This window comes from Macrosteles quadrilineatus, unplaced genomic scaffold, assembly GCF_028750875.1.
Source record: "Macrosteles quadrilineatus isolate MER2022 unplaced genomic scaffold, UCM_ALF_1.0 Scaffold_11__1_contigs__length_5352618, whole genome shotgun sequence".
Taxonomy (NCBI): Eukaryota; Metazoa; Arthropoda; class Insecta; order Hemiptera; family Cicadellidae; genus Macrosteles; species Macrosteles quadrilineatus.
In genome coordinates this window covers 2,955,712-2,973,841 of record NW_026542604.1, presented here as the reverse complement: position 1 = coordinate 2,973,841, position 18,130 = coordinate 2,955,712, and the positions used below count along the sequence as shown (strand labels likewise).

Here is an 18,130-nt window from a genome sequence, read left to right as displayed (position 1 = left end):
TAGCTACATCACTGTCCACTTGTCAGTTGTACTCAAACAAGAAAGTCCATTATAACATTATCATCATACTAGTGGCATATAGGGGCCATAGCCCCTAATTTAGACACAATTTTCCATATGAAGGCAATTCCCCATTTCGCGGTAGAAAGTCAGATATATCTATGAATTTGTCCCTGAATTTTAAAATAACAGAAAAATAGATTTTCTAAAATTGGCCCGAACGATTTCGATACAAATTTTGTTTGTTATAGTCCTTTAAATTCTGAATAAAATTGTACAAATCCCATTTCCGTATATTTACTCTCACCGCTTACAAATGATAAAGGTTGTTGACAAACTTATGGGAAAAAGTAACTTATGTGTCAGAATGCTGATACCGTTTATTTAATTCTTCATCGTCCATCTCACAAATCTATTCTCTATTCCAATAAGCTATATATTTTAAAAGTTATAGAGCACATTATTCTATTTTAAATCATTTTAAAAGTTTCACAGTTGCAGGATGAATAAGATAAAGGGTGGACCAAAAAAACAGGGACAATTTTAAAATGTTATTACTCAGCTGTCATAAAGGCTGGAGAGTTCATTGATGCGGCAAAAGAAAGTCTATTTGATGCAATTTAGTGTATAGTTACTATGGATCATCAATGGTTACCGCAACATCGTGCCTTTGTCATAGAGACTTTTTTGAAGAATTATTTGACTTTCATTTCTACTCAACGTCAATTTCGTGTTCACTTCAACTTTGGCCGTAATGGTGCAGCCCCAAACCGAATAAACTACTCAAAGACGGGTAAACAATGTCCTAAACACGGCTTTTGTACTCAAAATTAAACTTATGCAAATTTAAATGTCAATGCAATGTTTTGCAAACGGTTGGCTTTGATTTGGACGCTCGACGCAGGACACTCGCGCGAACCATTTCAATGTTTTCCGGCGTTTGAACAGTCCGAGGCATCCCACTAGGTTTGACTTTGAGTACAGAAGACGTGTTCTGGAAATAACTTACCCAACCTTAAATAGTTTTTCGCTTTGAGGTTGCACCATTACGGCCAATGTTGAAGTAAAAACAAAATTGACGTTGAGTAGAAATGAAAGTCAAATAATTCTTCAAAAAAGTCTCTATGACAAAGGCACGATGTTGCGGTAACCATTGATGATCCATAGTAACTATACACTAAATTGCATCAAATAGACTTTCTTTTGCCGCATCAATGAACTCTCCAGCCTTTATGACAGCTGAGTAATAACATTTTAAAATTGTCCCTGTTATTTTGGTTCACCCCTATGAAATTATCTTAACTGTCCAATATTTAAAGTAGATAGTGTGGATTCTTTCAAAACACTTATTAAAAAATATCACCCTCACATTAAAATACATATTGTTTCATACACCATATGTGATCTTCCATACAATCACAGCATTACAATTAAATCACTCGTAAACACATTCATTGCTTCTTTTGTTAATAAGTACGGTAAAAATAAAAATAAACATTTGAATACAGTATAAAAATAACTCAAAAACTCTTTTTACTGCTAAACAAAAGCAAACGATACAAACCGAGCCGTCTCCGCATGGTGAACCCTCCGCAGCAGGTCTGTACGCTACGCAGTACCCTGAGCCTGCGTCGAAACAGAACAGCTGTGCGCAAACTCTGTCGTCTTTCTGTATAACAAAATATATTGGAAAATAGTATTTTTTTTATATGATTACTATGTATATAGATTTACAGTTTTCTTTTAAACTATTTGGGGGCAAATTAATTAAGATTAAGTAGATGAGTATTTAAAAAACTCACAACCATTTTTAGTTACAGCATATTAATCAAAACTATTGTTTTCTTCAAAAGGTTAGGAGACAGACTTTCTAGTAGCAACAATACTAAGTAAATGCTGCGTTACTCTTGTTAATCTTGAAACTTTATTGATCGGCAAGAACTGTATTAACTTTTTATTATCTAGCCACTTACAAAGCAGGCGCTGGTGCCTCGGTCCTTGCGACACTGAGCGTCCAGAGTCAGTAACTTCCCGGGCAACACTCGAGGCAATGACTCGTCCTCGTGAGGCGAGTTGTAGAGGCACGTAGCCGTGTCTCCACTGAAACATTCAAGCAATTTACTTGTACGGGCACAGTAATCAGCTGTTAACTAGGTTACTGGAACTATTCAGCTGTACCATGGATGAAACATACTCCCTTAGTAGATTTCTCATCCTTCCAGAACAGCTGAAGACAATTTCATTGTGAGTTCTGTACGGTGTACTGTAGAGGTCGAGTTTTGTTTACAATTTGTTTCTTGCTATTTCAGTAATTTAAAACCTCGTTTAATCAAATAATGCGATATAATCATAAACAATAACTCGCCCCCTAGTTATATAAAACCAACAGTACTGTAAAGCACAAATCAAGAAATTAACCCTAAAGTAATAGAAACAAAATTTTGTCGACACTAGCCCCCAGTGTCACCGTACATGAACTAGACACAAAAAACGAGCTTCAAAATTTACAATGGGATGAGAAGTCTACTTGTGTTGCTTAGTCTATGGCTGTACTGGCCACAGTCTTTTGCAAAGAAGCTCAGATAAATTTCACCTGTGTAGTCTTTGTTGCTGAGATGGCTCATTGGCAGAGTAGGCCTACATTTACTGGAAAAATACGATGAGGTTTCTGAAATAATTTTTTATAGTACTCTTAGTGGTGACAGTTCCTGGCCAGCTTGAAAACAAACATAAATTTGCACTGGAGGGAAGAAGCAATATTGGCTATCAAGTTGATGCAGTGGGAAATGCAGACAGTAGTAATGGCTGAACGAGTGGTAGAGACAGATTGAAACGATTCTGCACTGTTTACATCAACAACAAATCCAATCAAGCACAAAGGGTGTAAGTGATCGGAGAACATTTTCAAAATCTTAGAGTAAGAATGACCAACCAAGCACTATAAGACCAACTGATTGTACACAGTAAAGTTTAAACATGAAAATAGAACTGTTATCACATTAAATAAAACACAACACAATTACAACCGGAAAAACATTTTTCCAACCTGCATCATTCCTTAAAGGGTGTAACAAAACCGACACTTCTTAACAAAATATTTTGAGACTACAGCACAGCCATTAATTACATTAAAAATGTTCTCCATAGTACCTTGCCTATTTAAATTACTTTCATACACTGATATATTAGACTCACTTGAGGAAGTGGTGGAAGGAAGCCACACTACACGGTGACCATTTGAAGCCCTTCTCCGTGTGTCTCAGGTCGCTCATGATGTAGCCGTCCTCCCAGCGACACTTCTCCGCCCCCGGGCCACCCAGGTAGGTTGGGGGTGGCGACCCATCGTGTACTGCCCCCAGTCTGTACAACATGACAACAGAGTTAGAATGAACGATAAAGCAAGTCCTGATAACACTGGTTGAATAGACTTAGGTTAGAAAATGTTATTTGGTAATCTGTTTGATAATGCAAATCTTGATATTGTATTAGTTTGGTTTACAGTCTGGTTTGGTATGAAAAATAAATAGTTTATTTTGAGAACAACACCTTTATGATGTTATTTTCCCCTGTAATTACAATCAAATGAAACATAAGTTATAGGTACCTCTGTTTTAGTCTTTTAAGATAATGTAACTATCCACCTATGCAAAGGGCAAGTAATACAATTCAGATAACAAAACAAACAAAAATCTAAAATCTGTTGAAACCTATGACGTAACATGAATATAATTACAGAATAGTCCAAAAAGAACTAACACATTTTAACATACGTTTTTATTTTGAAAATTCTAACTACATGGTAACATTTAAATATGTTACAGATAGAAAATCTCAAAAAGTTTTTGGTGAAATCTAATAAATCTCAATATGGCCACCAATTAAGGCTATGCCGGCATTAAATCAAAATTTAGCACATCGCACACCTTTGCTGCAACATTTCTCGGGGATGGAATCAACATTGCATGGGTAACGCCAGAGCCTTAAACAGTGGCCATATTGAGATTTAATGAAAATCACCAACATTTTTTCAGTTTTTTTTACCTGTAAATTTTATCATGTAGGTAGTTCAAATTTTTTAAATAAAAATGTATGTTTAATGTCTCAGTTCTTTTTTGACCACTCTGTATATCTTTAGTTCAATAAATTTTTTTTAAGATGCATTAAGTGTCTTGGCATTTTGTTGTTTAGATTTACTTTAAGAAAATAATGATTTTATACAGGGTGTTCTGGAACCCCTTGCATTCAAACAAGTACTAAACACAGCACTAGCCAACAAATCTGGGATTTTTACTAATTTCTCAATAACTTCATGGTCAACAAGTGTGTTAACAGAAGAGAACAATCAGTATATAATTTTGTGATATCTGTACTCCTTATGCTTCTGCAAACAATTAAAAGAAGGTGATGTTGTTGAACATTTTTATCAAGTGAAATATCCATATGCTTTTACTTACAAATGGCCGACTTCATGTGCAGCAACTATAATTCCTGAGAAACCACCGGTATCTTCTATTATGGCAACACTGTTCACTTTTTCCAGTCTTTTGTTTACCACGCAGGCTCCGCCAACATAGGCAAAACCTAATAAAGTCAGGAAGATATTAACAAACTACCTACCGGTATTTGTTAGACAAGCTTATTTTTTATAGTCCACAACTACTGTAAAACAAAAATATAAAAACGCTAATGTTAATTTGTATCTGTATAAGGGATTTAAAGTAAATAAGGTATTATATCAATTACCTGTAGTTGATAAACACTTTAAAAATTAGTTAAGTTGATGAAATACAGTAAAAAATCTATAATTTACTACAGTACACTAATTTACTGGTAGAGTTTGCAAAAAGTATTTATTATGAAATCAGAATACAAAGTTTCTGAAACAAAAAATATTCTTAAATTAGTACCTAGGAAAATAAATGAATTAATACTATAAATAAATCCACTGTTGTATTGGCCATTCAAACTGTCATGCATACATGCTTCTAACTAAGCTAAGTTTGCCTACAAAAACCAAGGTAAGAACCCATATACCACCTTGATTTCTATGTAGGCACTAAGACCAAGGATAAAAAAAATCAAAAATGAAAATAGGAAAATTGTTGAATTTTTTTGTAAGGATAAATTTAGCTGAAAAGCTTGGTCTTAGTACAAAAAGCACTATACCTATTACTACACAACTACTCTATGCACCATGTGTTAGTAAGCTACTATGAAACCAAGTTACCCATGCATTACATAGGTGTTTTGTCTTATTGAAATGAAAGATTGATGTATATTTCCTTGGTTATTCTTAATATGATAAAAGATTAAAATGGTAGCATCTAATACATACTATCGTTCTTCTTTATGTAAAAATTAACTATTTTATTATTTTAATAGATATATGCAATAATTGTTTTAAAGCTGTAGTATCTCATGGGGGTATGGAAATATTGATTAATTTCTGCGAGATTTAATTTCAACAAATCAGTCAGCGATATTAAAAAAAAAACTAGCAACTATCAGTCAAACAAAACTTTGATCGATTCAACAGAAGTTATTGTTTTAATTAACTAATAGAACATATAGGCAAAAGCACTGCATATCATAAAACCAAAATAGAAACCATGTAGAAAAAACACACACACATGTAAGTGATTAGTTTCACACACTGATAAAATATGTCAAATAAACAAGTAAAATATACCAGAAAATTAATGGTTTGCAGCATCCAACTTGGTCATTTTGGAAGATTAGCAATACAGTAATATTAAGGACTCTGAAGCACACAGAACAATGTGATGAACTTACCAGATCATTCAGGCCTATTGGCGAGGGCATGAAAATAGAGGACAGATTATTGAAGAGTCATCAATTGTGAACATTACAACGATGATGAGTGAGTGGTGACAAAAATATGTGATGTTAAATGATCAAATTAGTCGCAAATGGGATGTTGTTGGGAGCACAAAATATTTCAAAGAAATGTGGATTTTCATCAAAATTGGCAGTTAATATGGTTCCCCTCTGAGGACCATCTTTTAAAATTATTTTCACGTTGCATAAATATTCTGTAAAACAGTAGAACCTCGATAGTTCGACATAGGCAGTGATGACGTGACATGTCGACAGCAGCCGATGACGGTTGAGTTTATAAACTATTGCTTTCTTATTGTTTTTGCATGCAAAAACTCAATACAATAACTGTTTCATTAATTTACATTTTTTTAAACATCCAAAGTGAAAAGCAGTGTAGAATGTTTCAAACTATTTTAACAGTAAGAAGCCAAATAATGTACAGTAAAGATGTTGAGAAATTTGTTTATTTTTGTCAAGTTTTGACTATTCATTAAATTTAGGTATTTGATTTATTTCAGGTTTTAAATAAATGTCCCTGTAAAATAACCAATTTACTCCCTTCAGTTCGACATTTCCATAGTTCGACACCCCCTTAGACTACAAAGTGTCAAACTATTGAGGTTTTAAGGTACGAGCATAACATTTTAAATATTTTTTTTTATAACAGAACCAAATTCAAAACAGAAAATCATATTATGAGACATAGGATAAATCATACTGTCAATTTAAATAATAAGATACCAACTTATCATCTGCCAATCTGTAAGTCAAATTTAAGAGAGCAGTAGTTTAGAAAGAAACTCATTAAGTTAGTTGTTAATTCAATTACCGGTACTAATATAGGGTAACCTCTGGATAGAATTTTTAATTTTTATTTCTTTACATGAAAATACGTAACTGTTTAAAATTATGGTACTGTTTTCACTTATTGATGGGTTAAAAACTAGGAAAAGAACAACTGTTATATGAGTAAAGACTAAAGTGCTTTTCATTTCACAGATTTCACATGGGATTTTACATTTAAGTAATTTACTCATGGATGTCAAATTAATAACCATTCAAGTTTTCCATGGACATTCAAACTGTTATAAACAAGACGCCCTTTAAATTTAAACATCTTGATGATTTTCAGCCTCAAAATCGTCATACGATGTATGATGCAGTTGTAGAAAAATCATTAAGACATGGACAATAGTCTCATTTACATTTTTAAGTGGAATTACTGTCTTCCATGGACGATATAATTTACTCTAAGAGGAACTGCTGTAAAAAGGTAATATATTAGGATGAATATGTAATGAAATGATAAGAGTGAACTTCAACAGGGTGCTTGAAGCTTGTGATAACAACGATTACTCAGCGATACGGTGCAAATGTTGGCAACAGTGCGAAGTGTCCGGAGTAAGAGGGTAAGCAAAAGTCACTTGCAAAGTCATTAGTCCAGCTGTCATGAGTAATGGATATATGAGTGTTAACTGAATGATTGACAGACATTGAAGAACACACAATTTAAAGTAACAGTCAGCAAGATTGTTTAGTAACAGTTTTAGTTTGGGAGACACAGGACCCACAAGAATATTTGGGAGGGATGAAATATTTTTTAATATAAAAATTGAAAGTTGATGTGACAATTTTATATAATATTGAGTTTTATGTTTGAAAATGTTTAAAGTGTTTGAAAATTTCTCATTTTATCCCTGATACGGTTTTATAAATGTTGAAATGTGTATAAATGTTTTGTCTCAAACAGGATTACGGTAAAAAGTTGGAGATAATTTAAAACTATTTTGGATGGAAAATTTTTTTCATGAATTGATTTCCAGCTAATGGTAAACAATCGAGTTATATAATTCACATACAGTTAACTCTCACATACTCAAAATACAAGGGGAGATTATTTGAGTTACATGGAATTTAATTGAATTAAAGAGGTATTTTTTTTTAAATTTGATTTACAAAGAACAATAATAGTAAGCGTTAACTTAATTCAATTCCACACAGTCTCTAATAATATTTTCTTCTTTAACCTAGCATTTTGCTTGTCCACATGGGTACAACAATAAACTGATCTGATCATTATTATTGGCATAATGGCCAATGGTCCAAGGTGGACCAACGACATTGCTGCCTGAACCTTGAGACAAAACTGGCGCACATTATGAGCCTTCACATAATGTAAATTTTGTTTTAACTGTTTTGTTGCTATTATGTCTCCTCATGTTGCAAGGGAGTTTAATCTTCAAAAAGACATTTTGGTTTAAGAAAAAATTACCCAAATAAAAATTGTCAGGTGAAAAAGAAGATAACTGGTTGTTCGTTATGAATCATCTGAAATTTCATCTTAGCTGGAAGGAACTTTGGTGGTCTTTGGAGGACAGTGAAGTAAGGAAGAACATGGTCAGTAAAGTCATGGTCAAGGGGGAAGAATTTGTGCAAGTGCGTAGTTAAGGACCTACCTGCAGTCCCCCTGTTGCAAACCTCATTCGGGTAATTGCGTCGACACATGTCTAATCTGCAAATAACAATATTTCATTTATTTCTAGTCAAACTTGAGTTTGCACAACCTGAACGAATTCATAACTGCATCCGTCCGATGATCATTTCTGTTTCTGTTGCTGGGAATACCTCGGTAGAAGTCGTGAGTTGCTGGGTAGACCTATTCTAAACCGAGAAGAGCCAGACTAGGATATTTATGATTTAAGTTCACAGTGTTCTGTTTCATTTTAAGGTTGGACTGTTAAAGTTTGTGGTGATGAAACTTGCGAATATAGTCTAAAGCCTTGAATGAATTAAGAATATAGGCTATAAACTATAAATTAGTTACGTCCATAATCTAACCAATATTAATAAAGATTGATGGTAATTCAAACATTTAGTTGGTACCCGTAACTCTCATTTTATTTAACAGTGTTATGCCGAGAAAATATTTTTTTTTAATAATTTTTTTTTTTTTTTCACTCAATCTAAAATGTCAATTATTTGAGAAAAATTAGCATACTATATGGGTTGTATCTAGTTATTGTTATATATTCTACTTGTTTAATGAAAATTGAATGGTAGACTCAAATACACAATTATTGAATGTTAAAATGTACTACATAGGCAAGGTTGAAATGTGTTACACAAATTAATAAGTTAGTTTTTTTATCTAATCTATATAGAATAAAATCAACTAAATGATAACATGTTCTCTTTATCCGATTTCCTACAACCTAGATCTCAAATATTTAATCTACAAAGGTTAACACCAACCATCCTACTTCATAACCATCCCTTGTACAATGTATTAGTTCACCCTGTTATCTCAGTTGAAAAATTCACTCTCAAGCACAATAGGATACTGTGCTTGAGTAAGTAACTCTGGTAATGTTTATGTAATACTGGTAAAAAATTACTACAGTAGATAGTTGCAAAATGAAAACCCATACATTAACAGAATGTTGTAAAACCTGGACATCAATTAGTTCAAAGAATTGCTTGGTTGCTCCAGTATCCTATTGACTTCAAAACTGAATTTTAAAACTGAGATAAGCTTTGAAAAATGTTTTCAACAACAGATCAATCATGATATTTTTTTACGTCTAGAACCAAAAGTACGGTAACGATGTAATTGATCATCCGTTCTTCAAAGGTGAACAACAATAGATGACACAAATATTTTTATTATTGGGTTTTATAGAACCAAAACAAACGACAACCATGGATTGATCGGTTGTATCAAACTGCCCCAGCACACACACATGTAGGCTATGTACACCAGTTGTATGTACAAGCGTACGTAACGTACGAGTCGTGGACGTAACGTACCGGCTGTGCCCTTCGTACAACGTCCACCCTTGCGTCTCCTGCACATGTCATACCTGGCCACAACATATCTTGTCAACATCCGTTACAACCACTTCACACTACTTTGGTGTACAGCTCATGACCAGATCAGAATTTATTCAAAAGCATATGACTCACTTTTAGTGAAACAAATAGAGTTATCTTGTTGACTGTGCAGTAGGATATTGCAGTATCCTAAGAGGATACTGGGACTTTAAAATTATTAGTAAAAAAATAAAATAGAATGTATGAGTTTCAAAGAAAGCAATATGCTGTAACAAATAAACATATAGGAAAAAATCCTTTACTGGTTAAAAAGTCTTGCTATGGATACAAAAGTCTTGCTATTCGTTTTCATATTTTATTCATAGTTTTAACCATCAGAACAAAAACCTCTCATATAGTAAGTTATTAAAACGTTTTTGGAATTTTTTGAAACAGATTGAGTGTAACTTAGGTTGTTGTAAGGTAGGATAGACCATCTAGGGAACCACCTGTAGAGTTTTGTTGTTTTTTTTTTGTTCAAATAGATCATAGTTGAAATACCTCTCATATAGTGAGCTGTTGTCAAAGTTATACTTCTCTTTTAGTTTTCAAGTACTGTATATAAAGTACAGTTTAATAAGACATTTGTATGGGTTCAACAAAAAATTGATCAACAACATTGACATAAGTCATACTGTAGTAATTAACAGAAGCACAATATATTATGTTGACTCTATTAGACTACGTCCATTTTTATTCTGAAACTGACTACAACTTTGAAATTATTATTTGTCTAGTTTACTAGTCAAAGGTATCACTCCATTTACTTCAAGAAATGACAGTAAAAACTTTTCATCAATATAAACTTCACATTGTAAAAAATGGTATAAAAAAGTTAAATTGCTTACTTGGTTACTGCTACTGCAATATCGTAAACCGGCAGCCGCCTCTCTCTGAAGAGATACTTGCCCATGTCCGTGAGTGCGGCTGCCGAGTCAATGGCGTCTCGCCCGACCCTGTTGCGCTCTAAATATGGCGTTGCATCTCTCCCCTTTAAAACAGGAACATTTTTTAAAGAATGAATTTTTACATCCTTAACCAAATTTAGAAGTACCAGAGTGGTAAAAGACCTAAAAATGTGGAGACGGTAATGTTGGTGAGGCCAGAAACCAACTTGGTTTCCAATGGCCACAAGAGTTGTAATGAAGTAACCAAATTAATTTGAAGTCTTGTAAAACATTGTCACGAGATATAAATTGTCTTGAACAATTTTGTGTGACAGTCCTAGATAGTTTGATGGTCCTAGAATTCAAATTTAAACTAATTTATTTGTTTTGCAAAACATAGAACACTAGATGCTATACATGTGCTTTGCATAAGGTTATATAAACATTGACTTTCAATAACACAATTATTTTTGGCTTATCATTGTATTTTTAAATAAGAAGCTTTGTTGCGAAGTGTGTTTCAAATTGGTTTCAGTTTGAGTTATTGCAGATTTTTTTATTTACTTTAAATACCAAAATAAAAACAAATAAATATAGTAAACGTCACATAATCACTTTACATAAACCGGATGGACACATACAGTACCTCAAACTAGTCTTTTGTACGTCTATAAGGATGATAATTCTACAAGAAGAGTTTGGCACAACATTATACACTTCACCAAGTGATTTCTTATGTATTTTGGCAACTAAACGTGAAAACTAAGTCACGATTAATTATTATACTCCGTAATGTTTTAAAGTTGAATTACAAGCCAAAAATTCAACAAAGCTTAACACTTACCCTTGATATTATAATTCCAGCGATGCTTATTCGTATTTTGGGACCCTTTAATAATTTATATCTCATATCTACTCCATTCCAAAATGAAACAAAATATCTTTTGATTTGAACATTGTTTCCACCGTGTAACCTGCAACAAAATATTTTTTGAACATTTGTTTCCACATTATAACATATAACAAAATATCTCTTCACTCCTTACAGTTTATTGTTGAAAAATTGCTATACTTATGCTCCTCACAATGACACTGCTCTGTTTTACCAAATAATGTTAACTTCTAAAAGTTAAGTTAACTCTAAATTTTTAAATGAATAATTTATGAATAACCAAAAAATTTACTTTAAAGAGTACTTTAATCATGCTACAAAAGCTTAAAAGGAATTCCCTAGTATTTTTTGGCTTACTTAAGTTATAACAGCTCCTGTAGATGAGAGATACAGATCTTCTCAGCTATGAGAAGATTTTCTTCTGATTTTTGATACGAATATAATGTCATATTTGAAACTGTACTTAGATGTTACTGATCATTGGATTTTTATAAATACTCCTGATTAGCTGAAAAAGCAACTGATATTCTTCATTAAAAATCTACAGAGATCACTTTATGAATCCATAAACAGAAACATAACAAGTAAAACACTCACCTGTATCCATCATAATCTACAATAACTAAAATTTCTGGGTAGATCACATAAGGTGCTTCTCTTTTGTTTATAGATCTTTTACTTCTGTGCTTTTGTGGTACTTCATCTGGTTCCATGAATGCTGTAACAGAAAATGTTGATAAATTAGTTGAGTTGATACAGTTTCAAATGTTCTCTAATTTTTTTTTTAATTAATGAACTGAGTATAACTCTGTCACTCTACCAAAATGTTACGGTTTAAGGATACATTGTTCCGAATGCAGTGTTATACTGAGATTAAAACTTAGGGGTTAAACCATCCATTAAAAAGGTGAAATTTATTAATTAAATTTGTAATCTTGCCAGGGGGGTACAGTTTACGATTAGACAATTTCTCTAAAGAGAAGTTGGCATTATCATAGCATGACCTAGGTCCAAAACCACTATTATCAAAAAACATGTTTTTTGGTAATAAAAAAAGAACTTTTTGGTAATAAAAAAAGTCTACCAATTATATTATACAGGCCTAATATACCTGGTGTATCCCACTAACTCTGGGATAAAAAACCTGGCCTCCTGTGCCTTTCCGTTACATTAAGTTAATTTAATGCCTTTTTACTCTTAAATGAGTGCAAAATCAAAGACAAATTGTAGATTTGTCAATCAAATAAACATCGGCACTGGCAAAAAATCTGTACTACGCTGTTGGTTAGTATCACGCTAAAATTTTAAGATGTAGCTAGAAAACTCCTAAAAATTGTACCAAATTTTTTTTTAATCAGCACTGTTAGTTAATGAACACTGTCCAGGTAAGATAAAAAAATTCATTCAGTGATTTCTTGGTAGAGATAGAGCAACCTCCAATCAAAAAAAAAAAAAAAAAATATTTCTGCTAGGGCAATCAACTTTGAATCAACAAAGTTTCTGGGTTCTGCTAATAAGGTAAAACTAAGCAACTACGGTTTAGGTGAATGATGGAAGCATGTGGTTAAACCGTGTTTCTTAAATGCTAAGAAAAATCTTAAATGATCTGACCATAATCACTCATATCCATGGAGTCCTGTACACTCCGCCTGTAGACAATGTGGTGATGTCTTGGGCCGAGGTGGAGGGGGAAGCCGTCTGTCACAGCCACGTCCTCGGCTGCTTCCTCGTCCAGGAACGCCTCGTCGTCCACATCCTTCGCCTCAGGGTCCGGCCTGGAGTCTAGGTGTTGTCTCACACTAGCAGGCACTGGCTTCACCACCAGGTCCTCGCCTATCGTCCCCTCCTGAAGAAAGAAGGCGTTAGTTAGTAAAAAAAACTTTGTGAGTTTAGTCCGCCTTTTATCATGTTTACCTATTGCATGGATGTGAAATTTGAAGCCCAAATTGCTGGAAAAGGGTATAATTTTAGCCTTTAAACAACAGTTTATGTATCTGTTTCAAGTTTTTTATGCAGTAGTTTTTACACGTATAATGCATTTTTAATACCTGATCTCGCTTAGTTTTATGAATGTACTGGCATTGATTAAGATATATCGTAACATTTTAAACCATCTGATCAAAACATGGGTAGGATATGAAGATGAAATATATTATACTTTTGCCAGGAGCTAGCCAAGTCCAGTGATACCTCTTTGGTTTTAGCAACTATCTCTATGGAGAATAGTTATTACGAGGGGATCCGTGCACAAGTTGTGCATTTTAATAGGGTTCAAAACTTGTTTCTGAAGCAAAAGTAGTCAAATGCAATATCCTTTTACCTTTCAAATATTATTGTTAGCGTTAGGGATAGTTAGGTGATAAACCAATCGTGAAACTCTTACTTCAACTAAAGTTTTCACAGCTTACATTTTGTATCCATCAGAAGACTTTGGTACACCTAAGTTCTTTATTCCAAACAACATATAATGGTATAATGTTGACCATAAATTATGACAAAAACATTTTTTTTACAAAGTTTCAAATATGTATTCACAAAGCTACTTACAAAACTAACAAACAACTGCAAGTTCTTTACAAACAAACAGACCACTGTCAACGTGGCTTTCTCAATATTATCATTAAATATGTGAAAAGTATTTATTAATTGTTAGGTTGTGACATTAAAAACATGTCTGATTTAGTCATTAAATCATTAAAGTAAATTGGTATTTTTAACCGACTTCCCCACTACCAACAAAAGGAGGAGGTTCTCAATTTGTTTGTGGCGATGTTTTTTTTTCTATGTATGTTCACCAATTTCTCTGTGATTCTTTTACCGATCAGTGTGGTTCTACCACCAAAATAACCAGGAGATTTTCTATTTGGTACCTTATATATTAAGTTTAAGTATAATATTCGTTTCGGTGAAAAATTCTGAAAACCTTAAATATTCAACATTTATTTTGTTTACATTTGTGCAGATTGTTTACATTTGTGCAGATTGTTTACATTTGTGCAGAGAAGGCAATAAATAATAATAACATTCCTACAGCTGTTAGTTGAAACCATTTAAATGAAGCTAAAGACAATTCTTCATGAAACAGTTGCTTCATAATGATCTATAAACTATTTCTTGCCATGTAGCCTAAGCATTGAGAAAAATGCATTTTGTTTTTGTTACTATAAAAAATGTATTTTAACGTTTGACCTGATTTGTGTATACAGTAATTCTGTTTTTAGTATTGAATATTCTGACTTACAAAAACATATATGTTTCAGTGAATAGCTGTATGATATTGACAAATAAAGGTGTATTGTGAAAACCAAAGCATTCGTAAAACAGGTCTAAATATAAATTAAATGCAATTATTCCTTACACGACCTAAGAAGTGTGACAGTGCATAATCGTCAATTGTCTTAAAAGTGTTAAATATTTTAATTACTAAACATGCATTTGCAAATGTGGAATCTTTATTGATATTTTCTACCCAGTTACTATATCATATCAATACTATTATGCCTGCTTCGGAAAGTCCTAGAGGAAGATGATTTGCAATTTCGACTAGGCTATATCTTGATCAAATAAAACCACCTACATGGCTTGCACCACTTTTAGCTGAACCAATCTTTCATATACGTATATTTAATTTGCAGATGTGGAATGTTTATTAATATTCTCTACCCAGTTACTATAACATATCAATACTATTATGCCTGCTTCGGAAAGTCCTAGATGAAGATGATTTGCAATTTTGACTAGGCTATATCTTGAGCAAACAAAACCCCCTATATGACTTGCACCATTTTTAGCTGAACCAATCTTTCATATAATATTTTCCAAAAGGTACTATACGTGTTAACGACCAATTTTCCACTTTTGAGAGATTTTTTAGTGCTGGTAGCTGAGGAATAACTTTCATATTGTTCCAAAAGGCTTGAGACGTTAGTGTATTTCTTTTTATAATGTAGAAGTACACCGATTGCAGGAAACGATGATGTCTGACATTTCAATGTATCTAGAAAAGACAATTAGTTTTTCATTAGGCCTAATGTAATGGACAACTCTTTCTTTCTTAAGGAATATCTAAAAATGTTTATTTTCATACCCATTGATTATGTAACCTGAACAGGTGACTCAAGCAGTTTTAAAATTATGATTGTTCTGTGGAACTTTTGATTGTTTCAAACAGTTTTGCTTATCAATAAAAAAACTTCAAGTAATTAATATATAAAAAAATATACAGTCACTAAAAATCTTGAAATAATTTATTTTTGTTAAAAAAATACAACCGACTTCAAACGCTCTAAAAAGAATGAAATAATTTCAATAAAGTAAACTTTTGTATTAGGCAAGCTCACGTATTCAAGTCGGCGCGGCTCAAACTGCAAATATGATTGAAATTAAATATTGTGTGTGTATTTTGAAAATCAATAAATTGTAGCTGGATAACATAAATATATAAAAAAACATACTGAACTGTTTTGTTTATATATTAAAGGAAATATTTTCTTCTATTTTATGTTTACTTCAGAATAAATGCATTATGAAAATAACACACACAAATGTTCTATATGAATAGGAAAATAATTTAGTTTGATATTACGATAGGGAAAAGAAGCTAGTTTAGTATTAAAACGTTACTTTTCCAAGTTAGAAACATTTAAATGCGTTATAATCTTTTTAAAGATACTCGTTAATACCACTATAATGCCGATCTCTGATTACGGTAATAAAATAACACTTAACGCATAACTATGAAAAAGACATGCAGATTAACACCTTTAGAGTCACCTGCAATATGGACACCCTCTTTCAATTTTGTATCAAAAATCATCATAGAGCCGCGCCGACTTAAAATACGTGAGCTTGCCTAATACAAAAGTTTACTTTATTGAAATTATTTCATTCTTTTTAGAGCGTTTGAAGTCGGTTGTATTTTTTTAACAAAAATAAATTATATTCCAAAGTGGTAAACAGCAAGGTAATGTAGTTGTAGTGGTGTACATCACTAATTAACCACAATCTAACATTTTATCAAATCAAATTCTTTACCTGTTTTATGAAGTAAGAAACACTAAGTCATGAAGATTAGTGCTCTAAAGCATTGTTAAATAATCAAGTCCACAGATCTGCAAGTTATGCAAGCTTAGCCTTGAACTTCTCCTGTACTTTCTAACTACAAGAGTGCCCTTGAAGTAACTTGATGCTCATCTTATAAATCGAAACTTGGACTAAGATCCGGGAGCATTACACTAACAACCCAAGCATATATCACTTAATCATTATATCACTGTGTATAAGGAATGGAGTAATACTGAATCATGATCAACTGATTCCTATGAATATCTGATTCTGATTGATTTCCTAATAATGATTAGACACCTAATCCACCATCTACTACTTAACAGTTATTACATAAAATCTATTAAAAAATAATACCGGTACAATTTTTAGGAGCATTATGATGAGGTTAAAATACAAGTACAAAAACACTCACAGTCCTAAATTATTTTAAGTGATGGGGTTACTTCGGATTACTTTGATTTATTTATAATCCCTTGTCCAATATTTATTCTCCTAATAAACCAGTATTCTATGGTATAACTAGTAATAACCAATTAAAAATGCATTGTACATTTTCCATTAGCATCGATTTTAGGTATTGGCTCCTTCATTCTTACAGATGGTATAAGCTATGCATTAATGAATTGACTTTGCGTTTACATTTTCGAAGGAGCCAATTATATTCGCAAGGAAATAAAATATAATAAAGATAAACTCATGTAAAATTATGTTGCCCATAGATGGAAATGAATGGAAAACATATTAGGCTTGACGTCCAATTTCCGAAGCAGCAAATTATATACACATGGAAAAGTTACTGCACATACACACTCATCGTCTTTAACTTATCCATAAGAATGGTACATAAAAAAAGAGGCACAGTATGTTCATTCTATGGTACTATGTACGTACCAGTAGTAGAGAATTGTCTCCAGGATCTCTATGTAGTAAAATCGCAGCTTGTCTTAGCTCGTCCTGGTACGGGTGGCCAATGTCCTCCTGGAAATTAAATATATATATTTTCAACATTATTGAAAAGCGACTACTTTTTAATACACCTATGATAGTTTAAAAAAACTTAAACCATTGTCGGTCTTAATGAGGCTAAAGTTCAAACAATAAAACATAAAGTATAAACATTGGAGGACAATATCATTCAGAAGCCTGGACGTTCAACACTTCAAGGAGACAAATATTTACTAAATATAACTGTTTTTTACGATAAAATTTTTTTATGGAAATGGAATTATTAACGTACGCTTTACTGATGGGTTTTCATGCAATCTTTGAGTGGATCGAGGGCTCTTAATGAAAATATAATACAAACTTTCAAAATCGTCAAAACAGTAATTCTTAGTCTTAAATTTGGCTGTGATGAAGACAAACTGTAAATACTCTATACGACGTCTACCTAACTAAGGAACGTTAACATGTATTGTTTTAGATTACTTGTTTACTCTTCTTCCTATGAAATAAAATCATCCGGTAATTTTACCGAAAACCTTCCCAAGTACACGAACTCTCAAAATTCGCCTGACTCGGTTGAGTTTGATTATGCTTTCAAAAGTCATGAACCGTTTAAAACGGTACTCAA

The 18,130-nt window shown here is 32.6% G+C and overlaps 1 protein-coding gene across 3 annotated transcripts in view; it reads right to left on the bottom strand.

Moving 5' to 3' along the window:
- LOC129004830 (A disintegrin and metalloproteinase with thrombospondin motifs 16-like) overlaps positions 1 to 18,130 on the bottom strand; it is a 135,598-nt gene that overhangs the window by 7,178 nt on the left and 110,290 nt on the right. For 2 of the 3 annotated variants that reach the window (XM_054433478.1, XM_054433480.1), the window contains exons 6-15: positions 17,449 to 17,535; positions 13,102 to 13,336; positions 12,088 to 12,208; positions 11,443 to 11,572; positions 10,560 to 10,702; positions 8,298 to 8,353; positions 4,455 to 4,581; positions 3,196 to 3,360; positions 1,974 to 2,100; positions 1,565 to 1,669 (exon numbers count right to left, since the gene is read on the bottom strand). In XM_054433478.1, coding sequence (XP_054289453.1) covers positions 1,565 to 1,669; positions 1,974 to 2,100; positions 3,196 to 3,360; positions 4,455 to 4,581; positions 8,298 to 8,353; positions 10,560 to 10,702; positions 11,443 to 11,572; positions 12,088 to 12,208; positions 13,102 to 13,336; positions 17,449 to 17,535 — 1,296 coding nt within the window. Of the gene's footprint in view, positions 1 to 1,564; positions 1,670 to 1,973; positions 2,101 to 3,195; positions 3,361 to 4,454; positions 4,582 to 8,297; positions 8,354 to 9,648; positions 9,702 to 10,559; positions 10,703 to 11,442; positions 11,573 to 12,087; positions 12,209 to 13,101; positions 13,337 to 17,448; positions 17,536 to 18,130 lie in introns of all 3 variants that reach the window. The other variant, XM_054433479.1, reaches the window with a different exon arrangement.